We start from the raw sequence: 25,920 nt of genomic DNA, 5'->3' as shown, positions 1-25,920 counted from the left end.
ATCGATTTTAGCGCTACTCCTCTCACCGGGGAGGAGTACAGAAATCAATTTAAAGAGCCCTTTATATCGATATAAAGAGCATTGTAGTGTGGACTGGTACAGCGTTAAATCGATTTAAGGCTGTTTAAATCGATTTAAACGCGTAGTGTAGACCAGGCCTGAGTCGGCTGGCACAGGCCAGCTGTAGATTTGTAATTGCAGTGTATATATACCCACAGAGGGTTTGCGTACTATTTTAAGAGATAATACTCAATATAGTCTACTGTTCTATTATATATTTTTTCTTGTGAACTAAAACATAGTTTTGATAATGCAGCTGCAGACCAGGTCCCATTTATTAAGCAGGGATCTGTGTAACAATCATTGCTTATTGCAAATCGACACAGCATAATTATACTAATAGAACTGCGGCTGTTGGCTCTTAAATTCTTGTTATCTAATACCAGATCTGTCATTCTGAGCATTAGGGACATCTTGATTCCAAAACTAAACCAATGGATCACTATTAAGATATACAATATACTGTGATTAAAAAATGAGGCTCTAGCTAGCCCTGGGGGATAGTAAATGTGATTAGGATAAATACATATGTTTAATTCATTTAATCTCTGCATGCTTTATATTTGCATTAGCTAACTAGAGGTATCCTAAGTGCATATCTGATCCCCAAGCTTGTTAAATAACTTTAAACAAAAAACATCTTATAGATTCCTCTTTCTTCCGAGAGCCTTGGAATTTGCAATAATATTGAGCTTCGCTCTTCTTTACAATCCATTATGGTTGCTTGGTTGGTTGTTTTCTTGGTTTGAAAACAATTCATAAGCATAAAATACTATTATTGTCAGCAAAGTTACTGTAAAAATCAGTCTGCAGGTTCCATATCTTGTTCTTCTCAGTGACTGTTATGTCCTGTATTTGCTCTGTGTACAGGCTGAATGATGATACCTCTAAATGCCATCTGGGATCTGCGTGTTTTGTGGTAGCAAGGAGAACACAAATAGGAAAGTGACAGTGGAGGTGTTCTCCCTTTACATCATCAGTAACAGACATTCTGCAGTCAGAACTTAGCTTGTTACTGCTATTGTCCAAGGCAGGATAGAATCCAGCCACAGAAGAGCAAGTCATATTGGACTTGTACTATTTATGGTTCTTTAAGGCCAGATTGTGATTGGCTTTTACTGGGTACTCAAGGAGTTTTGCTCCTGCACTCCCTCTTTTTGTGCCCTTGTGCAAGAGCGAGTCACAATTTCAGTCATGCTCTCTCTGGATGAAATTCGTTGCTCTTCAGAGGTCCAGCATGAGGCACATACAATAGTAAACAGTAATGTATTATCATAGCATCGAGGAGCTCTAGTCCTGGACCAAGACCCCATTGTGCTCGGTGCTGTACAAACACAGAACTTAAAGACAGCCTTTGTCCCAAAGAGGTTACAGTCATCAGGTATTTAAGCATTTGTCTACTTTTGACTACATGTGCTTAAATGTTTTTCTGGTTGGGCCCAAGTCCATTAGCTGGGAGCAGTAGTAAGATAATCTTCACTGTGAATTAGCCACAGAAGAAGTTATGCAGCACAGAGTGGCTGTAGAATCTGACGCTTGGATTGGTCTGTTTGATCACATGTTCAACAGCTATCTGGGACAGCAGCCCTTAGAAACAAGACAAACAGTTAAACACGCCAGGAAGAGACATAAACTGAACAATATACTTGTTTCACCTTGTTTAATCTCTTAATAGACTCCCTATTGTTTGTGTGTGATGTGCATGTCACTGCACGTATATAAATCAACAAGGAAGGAGACAGTGCTAAATAAAACCTTTGTTTTTAGATTTCAATGGTATCCGTAATTCATATTCCCGATGAGAGTTACAGACTTTCCTGCAGAATATTATATCAGTATCTGCTTCTGGCCCAAGGTCAATTTCATGACCTTAAGGTAAGCTGTGTTCTGAGTCTTACTTCGCTCTGACTGCAATATTCATTTAGTTTGTGTAGACTACAGTTACTCTAAATTGGTACAGTGTCTGTTTTTTTCAGTCTGGTATTATGCAGGGAGCTGGATAATGGTTAAATTTATCTTGTCACTGAATTAGTTCCATGCAGACTTACAATGCAACCTACATTCATATCTGAAAATGTTTGAACTCTCCTACAGAAATCCCTTATTTGTATATATTTATATTCCAGGCAACCCCAGGCCCTCCTGATTTATCAAAGTGGTAGTAACAGATTAACAGGAATAATAGCTGCAGATATTACAGAGTATTCAGAATTGGCCTGATCCAACACCCATTCAAGTCACTGAGAGTGCTTCTGTTGACTTCCGTGACTTTGGATTGGGCCCAGCATGCAGCATTAAATCAGTATGCCGAAAGTGGATGTTGGCAATAATTTATGATAACTTCTAAAGTCTTTGTTTTTATAGTATAACAGTAAAATACAATATACTTAATACACAGATAATGTCTATATAGTATCTATGAATTACAAGGAATGGGCCAATTTCATTCCTTGATGGAACTCAGTTGATTTGAAGTTTAAACCATGAATAGATTTATCTCAATAAGTCCAGGAATTTGTGTGGTAGATATTTGCTCCACATAACCCACCCTAAAAAATCCCCATATGCTTTATGGTGGGGGTATTATTACTGCGTCAAACATACTGTTGACAATAAACAAACAATAATGGATCTGCATAATCGCTACAATTTTGAATTGTGTGTACAAATTTGTGTTTATAAACATAGATATACGCTCTGTGTATCTGGTATTCTAACTGCTTTTTAGAATAGAATGTAAGAGCAGGTTTCCATTCAGATAGGTCAGTAGCCAGATATCTTCAAAAAGTTCTGTTTCCCCTTGCAATTGGACACTTTAGGAAGTTAATGTAGACTTCAGTGTTACCCATTCTCTTAATGAGTCGGGTGTTCCTTTTCCAGTATGTTGGGATTCTATGTTTGAGATATGTCGGTGATGCTGTTGTTTTACACACAGTGTTTATATAGCATCATGAGTGCTAGGTCCTTCTTTGCAAACACAGACCCTTTGCAAACATGAAAGACCGAGACTGACGAGCTTGCAGACTAGATAAAATGAGACAAGAAAGCACAAGAGATGATAAAATGTGGTGGATTTGAAGGCAGAGAGAGAGTATGTGCTTGGTAGAAGAGGTGAGGGACATTACTCCAGGCATATGGAGCAGCATGCTAGAAAGTACAAAGCCTTGACCAGAACCTCATCCATTGTAAACCTGTATAGCTCCACTGAAGTCCATGAACTACCCTGATTTGTGGCAGCTGGGGATCTGGTCCCTTATCTCTATTTTTCCCATTAGTGTTTCTGCACCTTTTATCTTCTCAAAATAGACATAACTGAAGTCAGGGGAGTTGTGTCCATTCACTCCAAGGCTGAATTTGGTCCTGTGTTAGGGTGACCAGATGTCCCGATTTTGTAGGGACAGTCCCAATATTTGGAGCTTTGTCTTATATAGGCACCAATCCCGCCCCCCCCCGCTCCTGATTTTTCACACTTCCTATCTGGTCACCCTATCCTGTGTTGAACTGAATAGGAAGCATGTGTGTAGAGAGCAGAAAGGCCACATTAGTTAACATTTGCTCTGTTGTAGATCACATGACAATGTGCAATTACTGAATTCTGCTGAAATTTGGTTGTGTGTGTTTTGTCCATAGCAACTCTTCATGTCTGCAAGCAACAGTGTCCCACCCTTGAGCAATGCCTCTGGAGAGAGCAGCACTGACAAAAGCTTGCTGGAAAAGGTTGGACTGGCCGAAGTTGAATCAGACTTACATGATGAAAACAGTAAAGACTGTGTCGTCTGCCAAAATGGAACAGTGAACTGGGTCCTCCTGCCCTGCAGGCATACGTGTCTGTGTGATGGGTGTGTGAAATATTTTCAACAGTGTCCAATGTGTAGGCAGTTTGTTCAAGAATCTTTTCCACTTTGCAGTAAAAAGGAGCAAGATCAAGATGAACCTGAACACATTTTCCAGGATGCTCCCCACAGAGCAGACTTTTAGTGGAAAGCCAAGAATTATCAAGTTGTACTCTCAAATGCGTGATGTAAAACCTAAAGCATTTTCTGTCCATGGGAGGATCTGCAGTGTAACTTTATGGTTTTGCTGTTAGGTACTAGACCAATTTAAGCATACTTTTCATGTCCACACTGCATACAGTTACTGGAATGCTGCATATGCACTGGTAATATGGACAGAAGAAGTGTGTAGGAGTATGAAGAATGAGTTTTTTGATAACTGTCCACTGGATGTTCGTGAAGTATTAGAGATTACTTTGACAAGTAGATTTAGGTGAGCTAAACATTAAAAAGAAAAGAACAAAGGCTTACATACAACTGAAATTGAAAAGTACTTTTCCTATATGTATAGGTTTTTAAATGTGAAGTTAGAAAAAAAATATAATTGTAATCCTGTATAATTTAGATATTTAGCACTTTAAAGAATGAGAAATGAAGGAAACCAAATATTTAAGAATCTGTTCTTAGTTTCGGTATAAATCCATATGTATTTATTTTGTATCTGACGAACTTGGTCATGGGAAGTGCTGGGCTGCTCAACTCCTGTTGAAGTTACTGGGAGTTAAGGATATTCAGTACATTAATGGGAATGGACCTTCTGTAATTGTATTTTGTTTCTGCTGCTTTGAAAGAGATTTTCTGTGTGCACGTGGCCAGATCCAAAGCCCTTTGAAGTGATTGGAAATATTCCCATTGATGTTAGTGAGTTTTACTTCAGGCTCCTACTGACTATCAAGCAAGTAGAACATCTAAGTGAGCCCACTGTGTATGGACTGCCACACTGCACTTAGGGCTTTAACTCTTGCTAGTGTGACAGCTATGGATTATGAAGGGCTAACTTTTGCAAGGAGAAGAGACTAATTATTTTGTAGATGATGTGAATTTGGCAGCATGTCCTGTTCCATGGCATGGACAGCCTAGTCTGTGGGTTTGCCAGCTCTCCCATATCCTTCATTACCTCCCCGTGGATGAGAACAGGCTTACCATGTTACCTTCCCTCATATCACTAGTAAGAAAAGGAGCTGAAAGACAGCAGAAAACACAATTGTCGTCTTATAAAAAAAATAAAATAAAATAAAATAAAAAAATAAAAATAGGTGGTGAGAAGAGAAATGTTGCTGTTCACAAGAAAGGCTAATGTAATTCAGGGTGATGTAACTTCTAGGCCAGGACTTCTCCTCTGGTGGGATGAGACACCAAAGTAAAAATAGCAAACTCCCACCCTCAGTATGGAGATGGGCTTGGAGAGAGGAGAAATTTGCTCCCTCCTCCTTGCTCTGCCACTGCTCCACCAGCCCCTCCATTCCCAGAGTAGCTTCTCAGGCCTCCCCCTTCCCTCCACACAGCACTCACTTTGTGGAGGGAAAGCCTGGCTTCAAGAGACATCTCCCAGCCTCTTTTACTGGTGCTTCCCTTAAGCTGAGCACTGCACAGAAGGAGTCCCCAATCCAGAGCCCTAAATGATCTGCAATTTCTTGCCATGATTCCAGTTGCAAAAACCTTCGTGACCAGAATGGATTATGGGAGCTGGAAGGTCATGCCAAGAAGCCATGGGTGGTCTTTGGGAGGTTGAGAGACAATGCACTAGGCCACCTGTGATTTATTAGGAAGTGGCGTGGTTTATTATAGTGAGTATTGGGATTGCCTCTAGAATTCTAATCTCGGCTCCCTGTCACTCCATTGGTAACTTTAAGGAAGCATCACTTGCACCATGTATCAAACAGAGATAATAGCCAGGGGTGTTGTGAGGACTGAATGATGTTTGCAAAGAGTTTTTGAAAGTAGAAAGTGCTGGCTGGATGCTAAGTGTTATTATTTCTAATTTAACCGTGTATTGACTATGAGAACATCCCTCAGTACGCTCCCAGAGACAAAGTTGCAGTGTCCCAGAGCCGCTTGTCTGAGATTCCCTGGGCAGGGTTAGCCTCTTTGAACATTGAGCCTCCTGTGCCCTGCATTACAAATGCTCTTTTTGGACATGCATCTGAAGAGGTGGGTTTTTTACCCACAAAAGTTTATACCCAAATAAATCTGTTAGTCTTTAAGGTGCCACTGGACTCCTTGTTGTTTTTTCACAAGGAGTGTTTCCCCTTGGCCCCTTACCACTTGCTTATACAGGTAACTTCTCTTCCTTGATTCCGGGGCTATTTATTTATTTATTTTACAGGAGCACCCAGAGGCACCAGCTGAGATCTGGCCCCATTGTGCTCCCTGCACATAACCTGCTGGGAACAGCTACCAATCTAAATAGACAAGGACAGGAATACAAGTAGAGGTGTAGAGAGATGAACTCACTTGCTTAAGGACACGCAGTAGGTCAGTACCATGGGCGGCAGGTGACCCGCCGGCCCAGGGAGGCTAGCTTCTCCTGCCTGAGGCCCCACCGGAGCCCAGAATCCTCCCCTTCCCGCTGCTGCTAGCCCCTCCCCGCAGCTCACCAGGCTGGGTGACATGCAGCTCCCAGCCCCAGAGTGCCAGACAGGCAGTGCATGGCCCCCCTGGTCCCCAAGCACCAGGCGGTGCACGGGCCCCCAAGCGCTGGGCAGGTGGTGCACAGCCCCCACCCCCAGTGCCCCCAAGCACAGGGCAGGCAGCCCCCTGCCAATGCTGGGCAGCACAGCCCCACTGCCTGGGGGCCCCTCAGCACTCGGAGGCCCCAGCCAGCCCAAGTCCCAGCCACAGGCCAGCCATGGCCTTCCTAACCCTGGCCCCAGCCTCAGAACGCTTCCCTGAAGATGAGTGACCCACCTGCCAGGGCTGAGGCCAAAGGGGAAGGGCAAGCAGGAGGGGTCTTCCGGGCAGAGGGTGGGCAGAGCCACGCCAGGCTCTTTGAGGAGGCACAGCCTTCCGCTACCGCCCATGGTCAGTACCAGTGCTGGGAGGAGAACCCAGGCACCCTGAGTCCCACTCTAGTGCCCTGTCCATCAGCCCACACATGAGCCCTTCCTGCAGTATAAGGTCTGGGTTTGTACTGCTTTACCTTTGTCACTTTACAAATCAGTATAGTTAAAGCAGTACAACCCCCTCTAGAGAATGCAGTTATACCACTGTACAAGTGCTTTACATCCTTCTAGCTCATTCTTCCTCGAGTGCTAGCACGTCCAACGGATACCGCTAGGGGAAACATCTCCGACAGCCCTTATCGGGGCACTCGCACACCTAAATTGGAACGGACATGTGCAGCGCATCTCGAAGAACAAGTTACAAAAGATAGGTAACCATTTTTTCCTATACGTTTATGGGAATATTCTATGCTGGTGTAGACACCTTTACAGCGATATAACTGCATCCACTCTAAGGAGGGGGTTGTACTACTTTAATTAGGTCCGTTTCTAAACAGATACAGTTAAAGCTCCCTATTAACAAGTCCTAAGACTGGATGATGCCTTACAATCAAGACTGAGAATTTAAAATGAAGTAATCACCTGCCATGGCTTTTTGCAATCAAACGTGTCCTGTTTATAATGCCTTCAGCCTTTTACTTTCCTTGAGAAGATGTGCAAGAATATAGTTGAGGAGGGAAAAAGCAAACAGCCTAATGGATATGTAACAACAACCCCTGTGCTGCCAGGGAGAAGAAATGTCCCCGTTTGTGTTGGACACATGTGGAAGGCCATCAGACATCCTGTCGTTGGCCGGCATCCTACCCCATCATCCTACCCCATCATCTGACTGACAGTGAGTGAATAAGCCGGGCTTTGGTTCCATGGGCTTGTTTCTGTTCTTGCTGAGTTTTCCATCTGGTGCAAGGAATGTGCCATGGAGAGTAGCCGAGGGTCAGCTGAGCCTGGATATTGGAGAGGCAGGATCTACCATGAATGGGGGTGTATAAAGATATTACTGTTTACCACCTATCCTTAGGGTGAACAACATGTGATACAAGATTCAAGCTGAACGCATGGGCACCAATGTAGGCAGTCCTCGGAGTCTTACACATGTGAGCATCAGATCTTATTTGTGAGGAAATCCAGCATGGCATTGCCCAGTCTGCTGTTTGTGCCTTCTGTGCCTGTTGTCACGCAGAAGTGCCAGCCACCACTTATGCAGCCCTGTTGAGGAGTAACTGAAAAACAGCCTCCATATCTGTGCAAAGAGGCATTATTCCTGGCAATATGGAACAGGAGTGAGTCATAATTTAATGTATCCAGCTTCGCTACAAACTCTGTGAGAGGTCTCTGCAGAACAGGATTTAACAATCTTGTCTCTGTCTCCCATCTGCACTCTGCCTCCTAAGCATAAAGTGGCTTTCCTCTCCCAGTTGCTAGTCTAGTTAATAGTCTGTTCACAGCCAAGACCCTCTTTAACCCTCACTTCTATCAGTCATTCACAAAACGGAAAAATGTAGCTCAAAGTTATTCGTTCCACTGGACTCCTCACTGGGTCTTGTATTCTTATTTCCACTGAGTCACATTCACTCACCCTGCTTCTCTGTGCAGACCTATGCGTACCAGAAGTAGAACTGGTTAAAAACTAGTTTTACAATAAAAGTTTCAAATTTCAATATTGATTTAATTTGAAAGGATTCAGAATAGACAAATTATTCACATTTTTGAAATTTTGCAGAGATTCTTTTAATCAAACTTTTTTCCACTTTTTTTTTATCAAAATGATGTTTGGCATTTTTGAGGATCTGAGCCCAGTTTTTATTAAACAAACAAACAAACAAAGCCCCCAATAACTAGTTCAAGAATATTTTTTAATAAAAAATATGAAAATTTTCACCCAAAATGAAAATGTTGGACAATGTCAACAATTTATCATTAAAAAAACCCACTTTTGATAAAGAGGGAGAATATAACACGATTAGACTGTGGGACTCATTGCCACCAGATGTCATTGAGGCCAAGAACTTAACAGGATTCAAAATGAGACTGGATAATTATGTGAATATCAAGCATATCCAGTTAAAATAATTCATGATAACACAAATTTTGAAAGGTGTATTAAACCTCCTGCTTCAGGACTTAAGACAATAACTATCTATTAAAGAGCTGAAGGACCTGAGTGAAGGACAGATTATCTCACAGCTGCCTTCTGATGCATCTGCTGTTGATTGCCATCAGAGACAGGCAACTGGATAGGTTATGTGGGTGATCCAGACTGGCAGCTCCTATGGAATTTCCCCCCTTAGATTATAACCCTTTGCAGCAGGGACGGCCTTTGTTCTCTGTCTCGTACAGTGCCAAGCACATTACCATCCTTTAATTAATAATTAATTAAGAAAGCACTGATTGTGCTTGGTGCCACCCTCATTTGTTTACCAAGATAGAGTGGACCAAGCTTCCCAAGACAATTGCTGGCACAAAGGGGCTGTTACATGAGTGATTTCCCAGCCTGTTCAGATTTCTCAGTCCTTCGGGAACAGCTGGGCCCAAAGCGTCAAGCGTTCAGCTGAACAGTGCCTCAGGAGAGATCAGCGTCTTGTTTCATCAAGCCCATCTGCCTGCAGCATACCCACATTCAGCTCCGAATCCTCAGACAAGCTGCTGTCACTAGCAGCAGAGCTGACTGGAGATATTTTGAAAAATCAGACTACCATGTGTAAACATGGTGAGAGGATATGGGAGTTAGCCATCTCGCTACCAGGCATGTCCTAGGCACGAAGGCCCCGATTCTGCAAACACTCATGCACGTGCTTGACTTTATGGGTCTGCTCAGCTGGGTACAGTTAAGCGCATGCAAAAGTGTTGTCACACTCGGGGCCCACATCTGTGATTAAATTTAAGGGGACCGTTGAAGTTGGAAGCTCAAAATATGACACACCCCCTCTTTAAATAAATGCATCAGAGCCCATATTTCCTTAGCTTCTCTTAATCAGGGGTTGCGTAGATCGCCATATTAGAGAGCTGTCCAGAACATTTTTGTGAGTGGTGTTTTGTATGTCCAGTTGGTCTATTCATTTTGTTTAAGTGTCAGTAGCCCACTTCTCATGAGCAATCTTATGCCAATGAATTACCATGGGCTTATGGAAGAGACAAACATTCTGTGAAAGGCTGGAACTCTGGTCCATGAGGCAGGGGTTAACAAAACAACCACTTGACAATAGGTGAACTGTGACCACAGCCTGTCCTGCTGACAAGTACCACCTCACCATCTCCATGTGCTCCCCCTCCCCGGCCTTTTCCTTCTCTCCATTTCATCGCTTGTTTGATATTAGATTGCAAGCATGTCAGGGCAGGGACTGCTTTTTTGTTCTGTGTTTGTAAGGTGCCTTGCACCAGGAGTCCTTGGTGCACGATTGAGGTGTGTCGGTACTGCCAGAACAGAAATAATAATCACCATTAATAGTAGAAAAATAATTCATAAGTTCACTGCCTCATTCACTGTGGATTTGGAGGGATTGCAGGCTATGAAGTATGGGCCACATGATAAAAACAAATCAGGAACAGCTGTTTCATCCCACTTGGGCAGTGCGGGTGAAAGTTAGCTCTGTTCACAGAATAAGAATAAGGCTTACGCACCCCTGAAACTTAAATCTTCACAAAAATAAGGCTTCCAGGGGACTTAAGTGTGGCCCAGACCTTTTGCCGACTCTTTCAATGGGTTTGAACTGCACACGTAATGAGAAAGGAATCCTTCAGTAAAAAATAGCATGTGAACATGTTAAGGACTGTGTCATAATGCACTATGGGGAGGAGTTAAGGTTGCTTTTTCTGACTTTGTTGGTTTGACTTTGCAAGTTGATTATTCTTTTACTGTAGGTCTTCGGTATACATTTTTGTATGGAGTATATATTTTAATTGCAGAATACAAAGTTGTTTAAACGGAAAGCCCTGGCATTTGGTCAACTGTTCCCTGTCCTCCATTCCAGTAGTGAAGGCAGGAGGTTCTGTAGTTCGTTAGTTTATTATGCAGGTACTAATATTTTTATTAATGTTAGGCTTTAGTGAGATCAGACATGTGGGTCCTGATGTGATGGACACCATGGTACACATCTACGTACATAGATATGCTGTCATATAGTGTCATCGGAGGTGAGCAATTGTTTCCATTTAACTCCTATTAGAAAGTTTTTCCTACTATCTGGGCACCAATGGGAGTTAGGCACGTAAATACCTTTGAAAATCTGGGCCGTAGGGATGCATCACTTGAGCTGATTGTTTCCAGCCAATTATGCACCAGGGTATTTCTTTTGTATGTAACAATAACACTTCTGTTTTAAAAATAGCCATAAACACCTACAGTCATGATCTAAAAGCACATCAGTATAACAATAGCACGGCAGTGCTTTGGGTTCCTACTGTGGGTGAGCCCCATATTTGCTTTTATAAGGGTATGTATCTCACCAGGGCATTGTGAGGGTTAATTAATTAGTGTTTATAAAGTGTCTTGAGCTCCTGAGATGATAGGCACAATGGTTTATTAATAATAGTGATAATTATTACTTTATTTATTTGTGTTGCAGAAGGGCAATGGATTAGTATTTCCACAAATGTGGCAAAATGTAAAACTTCATAGGAGTAGCTCCCAACCCCAGATCAGCTGTTAGTAAAACAGTGCTATGTAACTATGAGCGAATGCTCGATGTTAGGCATTCTGTCTTGAGCTCATTGGTCTATTGATGAATATAGTTTATTATCCCTTGTAATATGATCCTATGCAAGATGTGCAGGCAAACCCAGCAGATGGTGTATCCTCTCAGCTCCAGTTGCCATTCGTCAACCTGCTATAACTGTATGAGTTCTGTCAGCACCAACCAAGGAAATGGGAGAGTCTTTGATTGACCATTTATTAAGACTGAGTTATTGGATTAACAGATGGCTCCATTTTGCTGGCAGGGAATGTTTCGTGTTTGTTTAATTAGCTGCAAGTCGTATTGAAAACTAAAGCATGTTACATGCAGATACATAAGCGTGTCTGTGAGATGGATCTTTCATGTGGGGTGTATAGGGAGTTGTTGGAAAGTACATTTCATATAACAGAGTTCCTGACTGGATTTCATATCCCCAAATATAAACCTCCTGAAAAATAGGGGTCTAATGCATTCATTGGTTGACTAGAGGTCCTTATCTCCCTGATGGTAAGATTTACGGCAATCATTTTCTCCCTTTCAGGGCTGGCTGCATATAGTTTCTTTACTTTAAATCAAGACCTAGATCAAGGTGGCCAACCTGTGGCTCCGGAGCCACATGCGGCTCTTCAGAAATTAATATGCAGCTCTTTGTACAGGCAAAAACTCCAGGGCTGGAGCTACAGGCACCAACTTTCCATGGTGCCGGGGGATGCTCACTGCTCAGCCCCTGGCTCTGCCACAGGCCCTACCCCCACTCCACCTCTTCCCGCCCCCACCTCTGAGCCTGCAGTGCCCTCAATCCTCCCCTCCCCCAGCCTCCTGCATGCCATGAAACAGCTGATCAGGAGGTGTGGGGAGGGAGGAGGAGGTGCTGATCAGTGGGGCTGCTGATGGGTGAGAGGCGCTGGGAGCGGGTTGGGGAGCTGATGCGGGGGCTGCTGACGTATTACTGTGGTTCTTTGGCAACGTACATTGGTAAATTCTGGCTCCTTCTCAGGCTCAGCTTGGCCACCCCTGGCCTAGACAGTGTCATGAATTTCCCTTGCAATGCTAACAGCGAAGATAGACGTGGAGAAAGCACCGTGCTAGGCTCCGTTCCCAGATCAGCCACAGACTACGTATTTTTGCATAAATGACTTAACTTATCTGTGTCTTACTTTTTCCATCTACTTCCCTGCCACACGAAGGAGAGGATAGTGATTCTTGCTGCTGAGGTTCACTGTGTGAAAAGCACTGTAAGACCCTGAGATGGAAGAGGCTGTTGAGGTATCCCATGGTATCACGATGATGAAGCACAAGCAGTGCTTGGATTCCAGGTTTCATATTTTTCTGCTGTGCCCCCTTGGGAGACAAATAATTAAAACTTTTGTATATTTGTACAGAGTTCTTGTCAGATTTCCACTTCTGCATTTGAAATATTTGCTGAATTCTTTAATGTACCTGCAGTGCAGTGCTCAGACTCCTTCTGCTGGGGCTTTTTTATTTTGTCCAGCAGCCAAGTACTAGGTACATTAAAATCTGTGGAGTAAATCAATACCCTGAAAGCCAAATCTTGCTCTCAGGTACACCCCTGCAGCCCCACTGTCCTCAGGGCTGAGTTAAGCCCTCTATCCCTATTGATTCAATAGAGTTGCAGTGGCATAAGTGAGAGCAGACTTTGACTTAGAGAGGTTAGAACATAAACATCAGAATCAGAACTATTTCCCCCAGTGTTCAAGCCCCAAACACCTACCGGGCAAAATGCTATTGATTCTGTACTGAGTAGAATCAATGCACCGCATTGTCAAGAGGCAGTGCTGATCTAGTGGCTTGGGGTTAGAACTGAGACTCAAGCAACCTGGATTCTGTTCCTGGTTCACTATGTGATCCTGGGCAAGCTGTCTCACCCCTCTGCCTAAGTTTCCCCTGATCTGCAATACAAGGCAAAGAAGTTGTGCATGTCTGTAAAGTGCTCTGAGAGTTTACATGAAAATGCTATGTAAGGGCACGGCATTATTATCATCGATTGTTCCACTTTCTAACACTCCAGAATGGCTCCAAGGAAAAGCTATTGGCCACAATGGCAAACCCTGGTCTCCTCATCTTCTTTGCAGGACTGCTTTTGGGAGACTTGGTGCTTGTGTTCCACAGAACAGGTTGCAGAGGAATTCTGCCCGTCACCGGTGTGATGAGAGAGACAAGGTGGATGAGATACTATCTTTTACTGGGCCAGCTTCTGTTGGTGAGAAAGACAAGCTTTTGAGATTAGGCGCCGACTCTGTGAGTGCTCTGGGGCTGGAGCACCCATGGGGAAAAATTAGCGGATCCTCCGCACTCACCGGCAGCCAAGCTCCCCCCTCCTCACTCCCTGAACGCGCTGCGACCCACTCCTCCCCCTCCCTCCCAGCGCTTCCCATTGCAAGGCAGCTCTTAGGACTTTCTGGGAGGGAGGAGGAGGAGCAGGGACACAGCACTCTCAGCAGAGGAGGCAGAGAAGAGGCAGCACAGGGGTGAGCACTTGGTGGAATGGGGGCAGGAAGGGGGCGGGGCTGGGGTGGGAAAAGGCAGGGTGGGGTGAGGACTTTGAGGAAGGGTGGAATGGAGGTGGGGCGAGGGCAGTGCAGGGGCAAGGCCAGAGGCCGGGGTGGGGCAAGCATCCACCGGGCAGAGGGGAACTCGGCGCCTATGGCTTATACAGAGCTCTTCTGCAGGATACAAGATATTACCTCCCCCACCTAGTCTCCTTAATATCCTGGGACCAACACAGCTACAACAATACTGCATACATCGGTGTCATTGACATTTGCACATGCTCCTCTCCCAGGCTCAGTCATTTGCAGACAGACAGATAGACGGCAGTGTGGGATGGAGATGTGGTTGGAGTAAGACAGTGGGCATGAATTTATTAACCCTGAACTGACAATGACAAAAGCTACATCTATACTAGAGACTTTTGCCGGTAGAGCAGTGTCAGTTGGGGGTGATGTCTTATGACATTTTTATATTGGCAAAAGGCTTACTGTAGACTCAGCTATGCTGGCAATGCTTTTGCCAATATAACTTATTTTGTTCAGGGAACTGCTATAAGCTGCGTCTACACTAGGAGGGTTTGCTGGTATAGTCACACTGCCTAGCTACAACTGCCAAAGCTTTTCTAGTGTAGATGGGGAGATCAATAGTCCTTGCTGAGTTAAGGCCATTGTAACGAGGTGTTGCCGGGGCTCGACCCTCCCTGGGGAGGAAGGGAGCCACACCGGCCTCGTCCCGTTGTCCGAGGGCCTCTGTCCTCGGGACCGCAGTCAATAGTTCGGGCGGTTCGGGCCCTGTGGGCGGGACCGAACAGCGGCACAGTTAAAGGGGGCCCAGCCCTTGGTTCGGGCGGGGTACCAAACAAACAGGTCAGGTAGCTCTGGTCCTTTGGGGCAGGACCAAGCAGCAGTACAGTTAAATGGGGCCCAGCCCTTGGTTCGGGCGGGGCACCAAACAAACAGTTCTCAGCTTCGCTTAAATAGCCTCCTTAGGCCGGGGAGAGGGGGATTCTGCCACCCGGGGACGGGTGGCAGGGGAAACGCAGGCCCACCCACTCCTCTGCGTTCCAGCCCAGGGCCCTAGTAGCGGTTGTCACCGCTGAAGGTGGTCAGTGGGGATCCTGACCACAACACACTGCCATTGGTATCGGTACATCTGCAGCCTGACTAGAGTCAGCTGCCCCCGGGGCTACTTCGATATCCCCCTCCGTGCCTACCTGGTCCATGGTGTCAGCTCCTGGGAAGTCCAGCACCATAGGTTCCTCCCAGTCAGGGCTGGGCGGCAGGTCCGGCAGCTCCCCGGGAAGTCCGGCCAGGCTTGCTCCGGGGGCTCCTCAGGGGGTAGCGAGCGCGGGGAAGCTCCGGCAGCTCCTCGCGGTAGCGAGCGCGGGGAAGCTCCGGCAGCTCCTCGCGGTAGCGAGCGCGGGGAAGCTCTGGCCAGTCCGGGCACCGGGCACCAGCCCCGGCCTCAGCAGTTCCCAGTCACGAGCACCTGCTGGCAGGTCTGCTCCTGACAGTGGCTGGGCTCCAACTGAGGGCTGAGGGCCAGCTTTTATCCTTCCAGGTCACCACTTGACCCTCTGAGGGGCGGGACTTCCGCTCAGTGGCCCCTGCTCCTATGGGTGATTGACGGGGCTCGACCCTCCCTGGGGAGGAGGGGAGCCACACCGCCTCGCTACAGCCATCAACCACTCTAATACATCTGCTAGGATGGCACAGATAGCACTATGCCCCCAGACCCCTCCACGGGCTCTGCATGTACTACACTGGTCTACACTACAGAGTTAGGTCAATGTAAGTCGCCTTTTGTCAGCCTGTATCTGCATATGTCTACACTCCAGTTTGTCTCTGGGTGAAGTGCTCCATTACAGCGGTGCATTAAAACCATCTCCTGAATGGTGTTGAGCAATGATCAACATACTGTGATCGATGCAGTCTGAGTGTAGACACCGTGTGACCTATGGCAACTCTAACCGTCCTCCAGCATCTGTCCTACAATGCCCAACACTGTGCACTCTGGTCACAATTGTTAACTCCATTGCCCAGGAGTAGGATGACCAGACAGCAAATGTGAAAAATTGGGACAGGGGGTGGGGGGTAATAGGACCCTATATAAGAAAAAGACCCAAAAATTGGGACTGTCCCTATAAAATCGAGACATCTGGTCACGCTACCCAGGAGTCACAGAGACCAGAAGCCACCTCTATTCCTTTAAAACCACCACATGATTTTGCATGCCTCTTCCTGATTGCCCAGCCTGGTGCCCTCACTTCGCAGCTCTCCCGTGTTGTGTGCAACTGCCCAACTGACCAAAGCAGCTACACACTCAAGAGGAGCTGCTGCCTGGAGTGGACGGGAGGCATTGGATCTCCAGGGCTGTGAGGAGAAGAGGCTGTGCAGGGACAACTACAGAGGAGTTGTCAGAAGCGCACACACCTTAGGGTTGCCAGGTGTCCAGTTTCTGACCAGAACACCCTGACAGAGCTATTAAAAGTCCGGTTGGCGTAGGGCTGGTAGGCTCCCTACCCAGCTCCGTGCAGCTCCCAGGAAGTGGCCAGCATGTCCCTTTGGCTTCTAGGTGTAGGGGCAGCCACGGGGGCCCTGTGTGCTGCCCCCATCATAAACTCTGGCTCTGCAGCTTCCATTGGCCTGGAACCTTGGCCAATAGGAGCTGCTGGGGTGGCGTCTGTGGGCGGGGGCAGCATGAAGTGCCTCTGTGGCCACCCCTCCCACTAGGAGCTGGAGGGGCATGCCAGGAACGTGCCGGGAACCGCCTGAGGTAAGCACCACCCAAAGCCCGCACTCGTCATCCCTTCCTACATCGCAAATTCCTGCCCAAGCCCTGAGCCCCCTCCAGTACCCAAACTCCTCCCAGAACGAGCACCCTGCACTCCCTCCTGAACCCTGAGCCCCTTCCCATACCCAAACTCCCTTCCAGAGCCCTCACCCCCTCCTGCACCCCCACACCCTGCCCCAGCCCTGAGCCCCCTCCCACAGTATGAACCCCTTAGTCCCATCATAGAGCCCTCTCCAGCATCCCAAACCCCTCATCCCCAGACACACCCCAGAGCCCTCACCCCCTCATGCACCCCAATCCCCTGCACCATCCCAGAGACCGCAACTGCACACCAAGCCCCTCATCCCCACCCTAGAGCCCATACCCCCTGACAGAGCCCTCACTCCATCACACACCCCAACACCTTGCTCCAGCCCAGAGCCCCATCCCGCACCCTGACCCCTCATTTGTAGCTCCACCCTGGAGTCTGCACCCTCAGCCCATAGCCCATACCCCCTTCCATACCCCAACCTCCTACCTTAGCTCAGAGCACCCTCCCACACTCCAAACCCCTCGATCCCACCCTCCAGCCTCTCATCCCTGACCCCATTCCAGAACCCACATACCCAGCCAGAGCCCGCCCACACCCCAACCCAGAGCCCCCTCCCATACCCTGAACCCCTCATTTCTGGCCCCACCTCAGAGCCCGCACCCTCAACCAGAGTCCTCACCCCATCCCACACCCCAATCCGCTGAGCCATCCCGGTGAAAATGAGCTAGTGAGTGAGGGTCGGGGAGAGTGAGTGATGGAGGGACTGGGGATGGAGTGAGCGGGGGCAGGGTCTTGGAGAATGGGCAGGGCCTTGGGGAAGGGACAGGGCGGCAGGGCGGGGCAAGAGTGTCCAGTTCTCTGCTATTAGAAAGTTGGGAACCCTGTTTTTTCACTGAGATCCAATCTTCTCAGTAATGAACACCAGCATCCCTTCATTCTACCAAAAGCCCATTCATCTGTCATTCTACACCTCCTGAGCCAGTAGCTGACTCTTTCCTTGGTGCTGTCAAGGTGGCTGGCGTCCAGTTTGATGAGGTCGGGGAGCAAGGGGTAGACTGGGTCCCCCAGGATCACTATGGGTATTTCAACATCGTCAATGGTAATTCAGCGGTCAGGAAAGAAAGTCCCTGCTTGTAGCTCTCTGAACAGTCCAGTGCTCTTAAAGATGGGAATATGCAGTGTAGTTGTAGCCATGTCAGTCCCAGGATTTAGAGAGTCACGGAGGCTGAGGTAATATCTTTTATTGGACTAACTTCGCTTTGTGAGAGAGACAAGCTTTCGAGCCACACAGAGCTCTTCTTCAAGTCTGGGAAAGATACTCTGAGCATTACAGCTAAATGCAACGGGGGAACAGATTGTTTAGCATAAGTAGTTAGCACATAGAATATGCTAAACAATCTGTTCCCATCTTGCATTTAGCTGTGACACTTGGATTCCTTTCCCACACCTGAAGAAGAGCTCCGTGTAAGCTCCAAAACTTGTCTCTCTCACCAACAGAAGTCAGTCCAATAAAAAAATATTACCTCACCCGACCTCGTCTTTCTAAAGATGTGAGTGTCATTCACTTTCCCTGACCAGCCAACATAGATTTTGGTGAAGTGTCCCCAGTAATCTAATGCTTGCATAACCATAGAAAAGTGTCCCTTCCTGTTGATGTACTTTGTGGCAAGGTGGCCTTGTGCCAAAACAGGGTATGATAGAGTCCTCAGTAGGTTAGGTGGCCTAGTGGTTAGCACACTTAGCGCCCCCTCCCAGTGGGTAGAGCTTGCGGCCCAGACCCTCTTTTAATCAGAGGTGGGCAAGAGGATTGGGTCCCTCTGGTCATAGGGCAGCGGTAGGGGAGCCTGGGCTAACCCACTCCACCATGCTCTGACCAGGGCCCTAGGAGGGTCAACAGTACCTGGCCCCCGAAAGTGCCCTGTGAGTTACCCTCCTTGGGTCACTTCTTCCTGCTGCTTTCCTCTCCCAGCTTCCAGTTCAACATAAAGAGAAAAAGAAAGGGGAACCAAACTGCCAGCCCCAACCAGGCTCAGGAGAGTTATATCCCCTCAGGGAGACTTCTCTAAAGCCCTTGTCAGTAACCTTCAGGGTTGATCCATCCTCCTCCCCACTTCTGAGCTGGGTTGCTCCCATTTCAACCCTTCTTCCAATTGGAGCATGCTCTGCAGGGCTGGAGGGGCAGAGCTATCTGGGCCCAGTGCTGTCCTTTAATCCCTTCTGGACCAGTGTGGGGTTTGTACATCCCATCACATAGAGATATTCATGCCATCTATCACCCCCAACAAAATTCGGGAACCCCGTTGCTGCAAATCCTCCACCATGTCCTGCTGAGTACTGAGAGTCACAGTCCTCCATAGCAGGAGTCATTTAATGGCCCTGCACACTTGCATGACAAACAGCCCTCACAGTGGATTTTCTACTTCCAAAGTCATTTCCCACTGACCAGTAGCATCTGGTGTTGCAAGCTTCCACAGCACGATCACCACTCACTTCTCCACTGCTAGTACAGCTCTGATTTTGGAGTTGCTGTGCTAGAGGGGTGGGGTGAGCTAAGCACACAGATCAAGGAACATGGCCTTTAGCATCAAAAAGTTCTGCATCCTCCCAAACCTGCATTATGATGAGATCCCACCAGTCAGTGCTTGCTTCTCAGGCCCAGAAGCAGCACTCCACCATCTACAGCTGCTCCATGAACACCACCACCAACCTTGAATTGGTTTTTGCTGTAGCCCACAGAAATCTCTTTTCCACAAAACCATCATATCTCCTGCTGCCTCATTTCTTCTTGTGGCTCTTCAACTACCGTCGGATCGTATGTCCTGTTTTTGTGATGCTTATCTTACCACAATAGGGCAGAGCTGCGCAGGCTCCATCCTTCCGTCAGAGATGGCAGACAGCAAAATGTGCCACACAGGTTTGTGGGATTTTAAAAAAAGCACAAAAATGATGGGATATGGATGGCTTTATGAAATGGAGAAAGTTGCATGATGATAGCTTGATCACTGGTTCCTACTCACTCCTGCATTACTCGTTTCTGCCCCACTGTGCACTGCCAGAATTTCCCAAGGGGCATTGTGCTGGATGATGGTGAGTTGCACACGGCGATACCTACCCATGGCGCACTGCAGTGGGCATCAACATGAGCACCCCTGCTGAGTACTATCAACGCCGATGCAAGGAGTCAAGTATGCATATGAATGAGGGATATGCTAACTGCAGCGGCTTTATACCGACATTACTTGCATCAACCAAAGTTTGTAGTGTAGACATGGTCAAAGGCCAAGATCCCCAAAGATATTTAGGCTCCTAACTTCCACTGGTTTCAATGGAAGTTAAGAGCCAAAATACCTTTGTGTATTTGGGTCTAAGTGCCAACCAACCTCACCCTCTGGGTCAACCGTGCCTTGCATCCACTCTCAGGTGGAATCAGGCCATGACCCATAATGTGCTGCCTCACCTGTTAAAAATGGGCCAGATGGAAGCTATGGGTGTCACCCATTCAGTGTGTCCCTTCCTCTCTGAAGGCCACCATTTCAGCAGTGCTCCTGCACCCCATCCTTTGATGTAGCCTACATCTCCCTTGCCCCACTCAGTTCTGCTCCTCTCCCTGGCCCGCCATCCAGATCCCCTCACTGTCCAGATGCCTGTTCCCCCCGCTCCCTGGGGACCTATTGACTTCTAGCTCCCTATCGCCTTCCCTCCAGCTCCTTCTATGTCCAGTGGCCTCTCAAGCATCCTTCCTCATTGGTCTCTCCCCTCCACTTGCAGTTGCCACTCTGTCTCAGCTGTCAGCTTCATTTTCCACCTGATCTAACCTCTCTCCCGCCACTTCCCACCTCCTCCACCTTCCAACTGCAGCTTTGCACAATTACACCCACTGTTTTGGCTCACAGGCCATTCCTCCACCACCCAGCACTGCCTACCACTCCATCTGCCTCCCAGCTGTCATTCCAGAGCCCCTCTCTGTGTGGCATGATAAGAAAACACAAGCCACGGGGATAGTAAAAGATCCCCTCTGTATACAATGCTATGATGTCTGGGACCAAGCCTTGGGTTGTCCTACATCAACCCCATTATTTCATCCTCTCAGTAGCCATCATTTTCTCTAACGGCTCCAGACTTCTTCACTTCCTGAACCTGCCTGGTACTCCAGAAAGCCCAATGTCATCACGGGCCAAGGGCACAGAGCATGTGGGGATTTGTGCTGCCATGCTTCTGAAACCAGAATGCATTAGCCAGACAGTTCTCAATACATCTGGTTTGTAAGTCTTGCCCTGAAACTGACATCTGAAGGGAGAGAGTGGAGACCAGAAGCTCACACCAAGTGCATGATCTTCCCTGTTTAGGGGTGTCTGGTTATTACCAATATAGCCCAGATGGGCCTGCATTAATGAGGCCCGAGCATGGAAGGAGTTGAAGTACGCCCTGCTGGCCGAGACCCTGAGACCCCAGGGCTATGAAGTCCAGGTACACGCCCTGATTGTGGGAGCCTTGGGCTCATGGGACCCCTGCAATGAGCCAGTTCTGAGAGCGTGCGGGGTCGGTCGACGCTACGCCCGGCTCATGAGACAGCTCATGGTGTCTGACACCATCAGGTGGTCCAGAGACATTTATACTGAACACATTACCGGACACCGCCAATACCACACCGAGTAACCGAGACAGCTGACCAGCGAAATAACCCACTTCCTTCCCTGACGGACCAAGGGACGCACCCCACCCATGTACTTATTTGCTCCATCGATACTGACTTGGACTCATTATTCATTCCATGGATGGCGTACCCGAGCCCCCTTATCCGCTGACACTGTAAAAACCCTTGCACCCCAATATGGGTCTATGCCGGTTATGCAATTTGTATGTATCTTTTCATTCTTGCAAACAATATCTGTAACCCCCCATAACCCAAGCCTGACCCCAGATGTACAATACCTTCCCTCTCAACCTGTGTATATTTAATTTCAAACATTCACTTTAATAAAATGTTTAAATCTGTTCCCTCCCGAGTGTGTAGAACTTGGGAACATTCTGTTGTCTTACCTATCAGTGGTGTGATTACTACTGCTGTCCACTAGATGGTGTTTTCCTCTACCAGCATCCCGGGAGTTGATTTGGAGATTATATTTTGGCATTTTTTAGAATACTGTTAATTTTGTGTGCGAATTTGCTGCCCATCAAAGGTGCTGGACCGACATTGGTGGAGATGGAAATCCTCCATTTATCCACAGAACAGCTACAGGCACACCAATTCAAATTCCCCCACCAGCCTGTGCCTGATGGGGGGAACTGGTGCCAGGGACCAGACTAAGCCCAAGTCCACACTAGAAATTTTCGGCCGGAAATCAATGTCAGTTAGGGATGGGAGCTTTGTGACATTGCTTTGCTGACAAAAGCCCTGGTGTCAACACAGCTGGCATAAAAGGGCTTTTTACTTGCCAAACCAGTGTAAGCTATAGCAGGAAATTTTGCTGGTATAAGCTGCACCTATACTAGGAAAGTTTTGTTTTTTTTAGTTATAATGACAAAATTTGTAAGTGGAGGCTAGCCCTGAATGTAGACTCCTTGCCTTATAGGAAAATCCTATGGCATTTTAGTGTTTTACAGGGTTGGGTTTTTGTTTGGCTCATCCTGTAGAATTTAACAGAAAATTAAATCCCTGCGGAAGCATTCTGTAGAATGGTTAGAAAGTCCCAGGGGAAGAATCTCATTCCCTACAAAGTGACTATCCCACTACCAGTTTTGACTTTTGGCTCGTTTATATTCAGAATGGTTCCCATTCATTCCTCAGCCTTTCTGCTGAGTTGGCCAGCCTGGTTGGCAACAAGTGGCAATTGTGTTGGTGGTTTTTATGATGCAGACACTCGTGCGTGGGGGAAAAGGCTGAAATCACTCAACTCAATGTACCTAGACTATCAAATGGCCTTCATCTGGAGGCACCGTTTGGTCATTATTGTTACAAGCTGGATTCAAACTAACCCCTACAGACAAAGGTGGCAGAATCATTTACCACTGCTATAAAACTACCCCATCCTCTTGCCTTTGCCCACTGCTCTATTTTATGTCATTATCATAACACCAGCTAGGGAAAATTTGCACAATCCTTCCACCGTGTTGATTTTCATTTAAAATGTATTGGAGTCAGTTTTACAATTGGTATCAATGAAACATGCACCATCACAAACCCTCGACTGACATTTTGACACCTAAATCGTAGCCAAGTGAGACTGAAACTGCTTACATAGTTATGATTTCTGCCTGCTCAGCTGAATTCAGGTGGCATGTTGTGGTAAACGTCTGTCCCAAATCTGGACTTTAGCGTACAAAATCTGGGTGCTTACTGTGAACCTCCCCAAGCTTATACCCAGCTTGGATCTTATCTCGCTGCCACCAGCCGAAGTTTTCCAGGGTTTCGGCCCCCTCGGGTTCCCCAAACCTTTCCTTGGCGGACCCCTCCAAGACCCAGAGCCCCTGGGTCTCCTCTATCTCATCCCCCAGCTTCCCCCCCTTTCCTGGGTTAGCCGGTGCGATGCTGTCCTATTCCCTTTGAATACAACCAGAGAGGCAATCTAGCTTCCCCGAGGCTATGCATTCAAACCTAGTCAGCTCACACAAGAGATTCACCCCTCCCTTTGTCCCGTAGCCTTTTCCCGCCCTGGGACAATAGGAAAGTAAGACACAGAGCTTGGGCTTTTCCCTCCCCCCCTAGCCTGGCACAGAAATTCCTCTCCCCTCTGCCTCACTAGGAAAAGAAACTCCCACAAGTTTTAAAAAGAAACTTTATATAAAAAGAAAGAAAATACAGAACAATAATACTGCATTAAGAAACTCAATACAGGAATATGGCTTATAAGAAAATAGGAATAAACAGTCTGATTTAAAAGATAGCCCAATTAAACCAGTCCAGCAAATCAACACCCATGTAAATACAAATCAAAGCACATCACAGCCGATTACTTTGGTTCCTTTGTACTCACACTTTATAGTAGAATATTTGAAAGAAGATGGAGTTAGAAGAAAAGCTTGTTTACTCACAGCCGAGGAAAACAAAAAAAGACCCCGAGTTTCCAGTTCCCTCCCAGACGCTAAAAAAAAAATCCAGGTCTCTGATTGGTCCTCTGGTCAGGTGTTTGGTTCCCCCTTTGTTCACCCTTTACAGGTAAAAGAAAATTAACCTTTACCTATCTACTTATGACACATGTTACAATGTGCGTACAGCTAGTCTCTGTGAAAATATGCTCATTTGATCCTCACCTTGTCTTCCCTCTCTCTCACCTCTACCCATCTGTTTGTTTTATTCACCTGGGATGTCTTGTCGTTAACCAGGATCATGAGTTATCTGGATCAGAGATGGTCTCTTTGCTCCATGTTTATATGGGGCCCGCACAATGGGCCCTGCATTGTGATGGAAGCCTCTCGGTTCTATAATGTTATAAATAGTTAATAGTTGTGTATAAATCCTCTATGCATACAAAATATGAAGTTCTCATTTCATATTTAAAAAAATATTTGCATATGACTGAAATATAGTGGGTCATTATTATTATTTATTGGTATTATCATAGTGCCTAGCTCTTGTTACATGGGTGTACATCGGGAGTAGAACCACTGCAGTCATTGGAATTCCTTCAAATTTACACTAGTGTAGCCTGACCCATGTGCTGAAACAAGCACATTTGTGAAATTTCAAAGTTATTTTAATGCCCATCTAAAAACAACAAAGCAGCATGGGATTGATTAATTTCCACAGGCACGCTGGTCTCCTACACCATACTATTTTGATCTCATTCACATTTTTTTGTTCTGCACGTGCCACACAGATTGATTTGTATCACCCTCAACAACTCAACTCATTGCACACCCTGGAAAGCATCATTTCACTGCACTAAGGAGTCAGCCCAGGCCACAGGGAGTGTGTACTTTGCAGAATGGTTTCCACCCAAATAGTGGCAAGTTTTCCCTGCTTCATTCAAGTGGCTTAATCCACAGAGATGCTCCAAGCCAATGTGCTTGCATTGCAATGCTTTGGGACATCCTTATACGAGCATTTTCCACATTTCTCCCCCCACCCTCTCTCCCCCCTCCCACCCTGTATTTGCTGATAATGGTAGGTGGCGGTGATATTCCCTTTTTCCCTTTCCCTTGTGAATTGCTGTTACAGTCTTGCAGAGAATACACCCTATGTGACTCTCATGCAAAGCTCCTACTTACACTTGATACATTGTTTCTCAAGCCTCAGGCTCTAGCCATTGCTTGATTGACTTTTTTATTTATATATTTTTTTGAATGAGTATCCAATGGCAACAGTGTGGAACCCCACCTGCCCCATCCACAACCACGCGGGCCTGCTTTCTGAACCCAGTGGAGATGCGCTGGGGTAAAAGAGAGTGGATTTTTAACCCTCTCCCTTTAGCAAGAGAGGCGAGGCTTGCTGTCCCAGCCACCCAGAAAGCTTCCCTGAGTCACTTTAAAGGGCAGTGAAAAGATTTTACCAACCAGCTTTGTTACTTAGGAGGAGGAAAATTTCTCCTCCACTCCCTGGTCAGTGGCCTATTGACAAGTGCTGCCATGTGTAACCCACACACACACTGGCATGAAAGGAGAGCTCATTCACAGTTGACATTTGCAATAAACCCTTATTAAAAGAGTCCTAGAGTATCTACAGGGCTGCCTATCCTCCTAAGGCAGGGTTCTGAAGGATTGCTGGTGAATGCCACCAACCTACGTTCTGCACATGTGCACACACAATTCGATTCACAGAAAGATTGTGGTGCAAAGGGAAAAGTTCTTAGCCTGTGGCAACATTTGCACCAGCACGCATCCAGTGGTGCAAAGGGGAATCCCTGTCCACTGGTGGTGTTTGCCCCATTTTACAGATGCGTGCAAACAGGGCCGTCCTTAGGATTTATGGGGCCCTACACAGTATTATTAAACTGGTGCCCCTATGCCGGATGGCAGCCCAAGCTCACAGCCTGGTGGGGGAGAGGGAGGAGGGACGAGACAGCAAAGGCTAATGAGATGCC

The 25,920-nt window shown here is 46.8% G+C and overlaps 1 protein-coding gene across 2 annotated transcripts in view; it reads left to right on the top strand.

The window, feature by feature from the left end:
* CGRRF1 (cell growth regulator with ring finger domain 1) overlaps window positions 1-25,920 on the top strand; it is a 241,739-nt gene that overhangs the window by 18,361 nt on the left and 197,458 nt on the right. Inside the window, exons 5-6 of one of the 2 annotated variants that reach the window (XR_012655854.1) lie at window positions 1,828-1,935; window positions 3,691-4,404. Coding sequence is in view for 1 of the 2 variants with exons in the window: in XM_032771489.2 (XP_032627380.1) it covers window positions 1,828-1,935; window positions 3,691-4,038 (456 nt within the window). In the remaining variant the exon portion in view is untranslated. Of the gene's footprint in view, window positions 1-1,827; window positions 1,936-3,690; window positions 6,102-25,920 lie in introns of those variants that run through there. The other variant, XM_032771489.2, reaches the window with a different exon arrangement.

This window comes from Chelonoidis abingdonii, chromosome 4 (assembly GCF_003597395.2).
Source record: "Chelonoidis abingdonii isolate Lonesome George chromosome 4, CheloAbing_2.0, whole genome shotgun sequence".
In the NCBI taxonomy this organism is placed as follows: domain Eukaryota; kingdom Metazoa; phylum Chordata; order Testudines; family Testudinidae; genus Chelonoidis; species Chelonoidis abingdonii.
The sequence above is the reverse complement of the archived record's forward strand: the minus strand, read 5'-3'. Positions and strand labels throughout refer to the sequence as shown.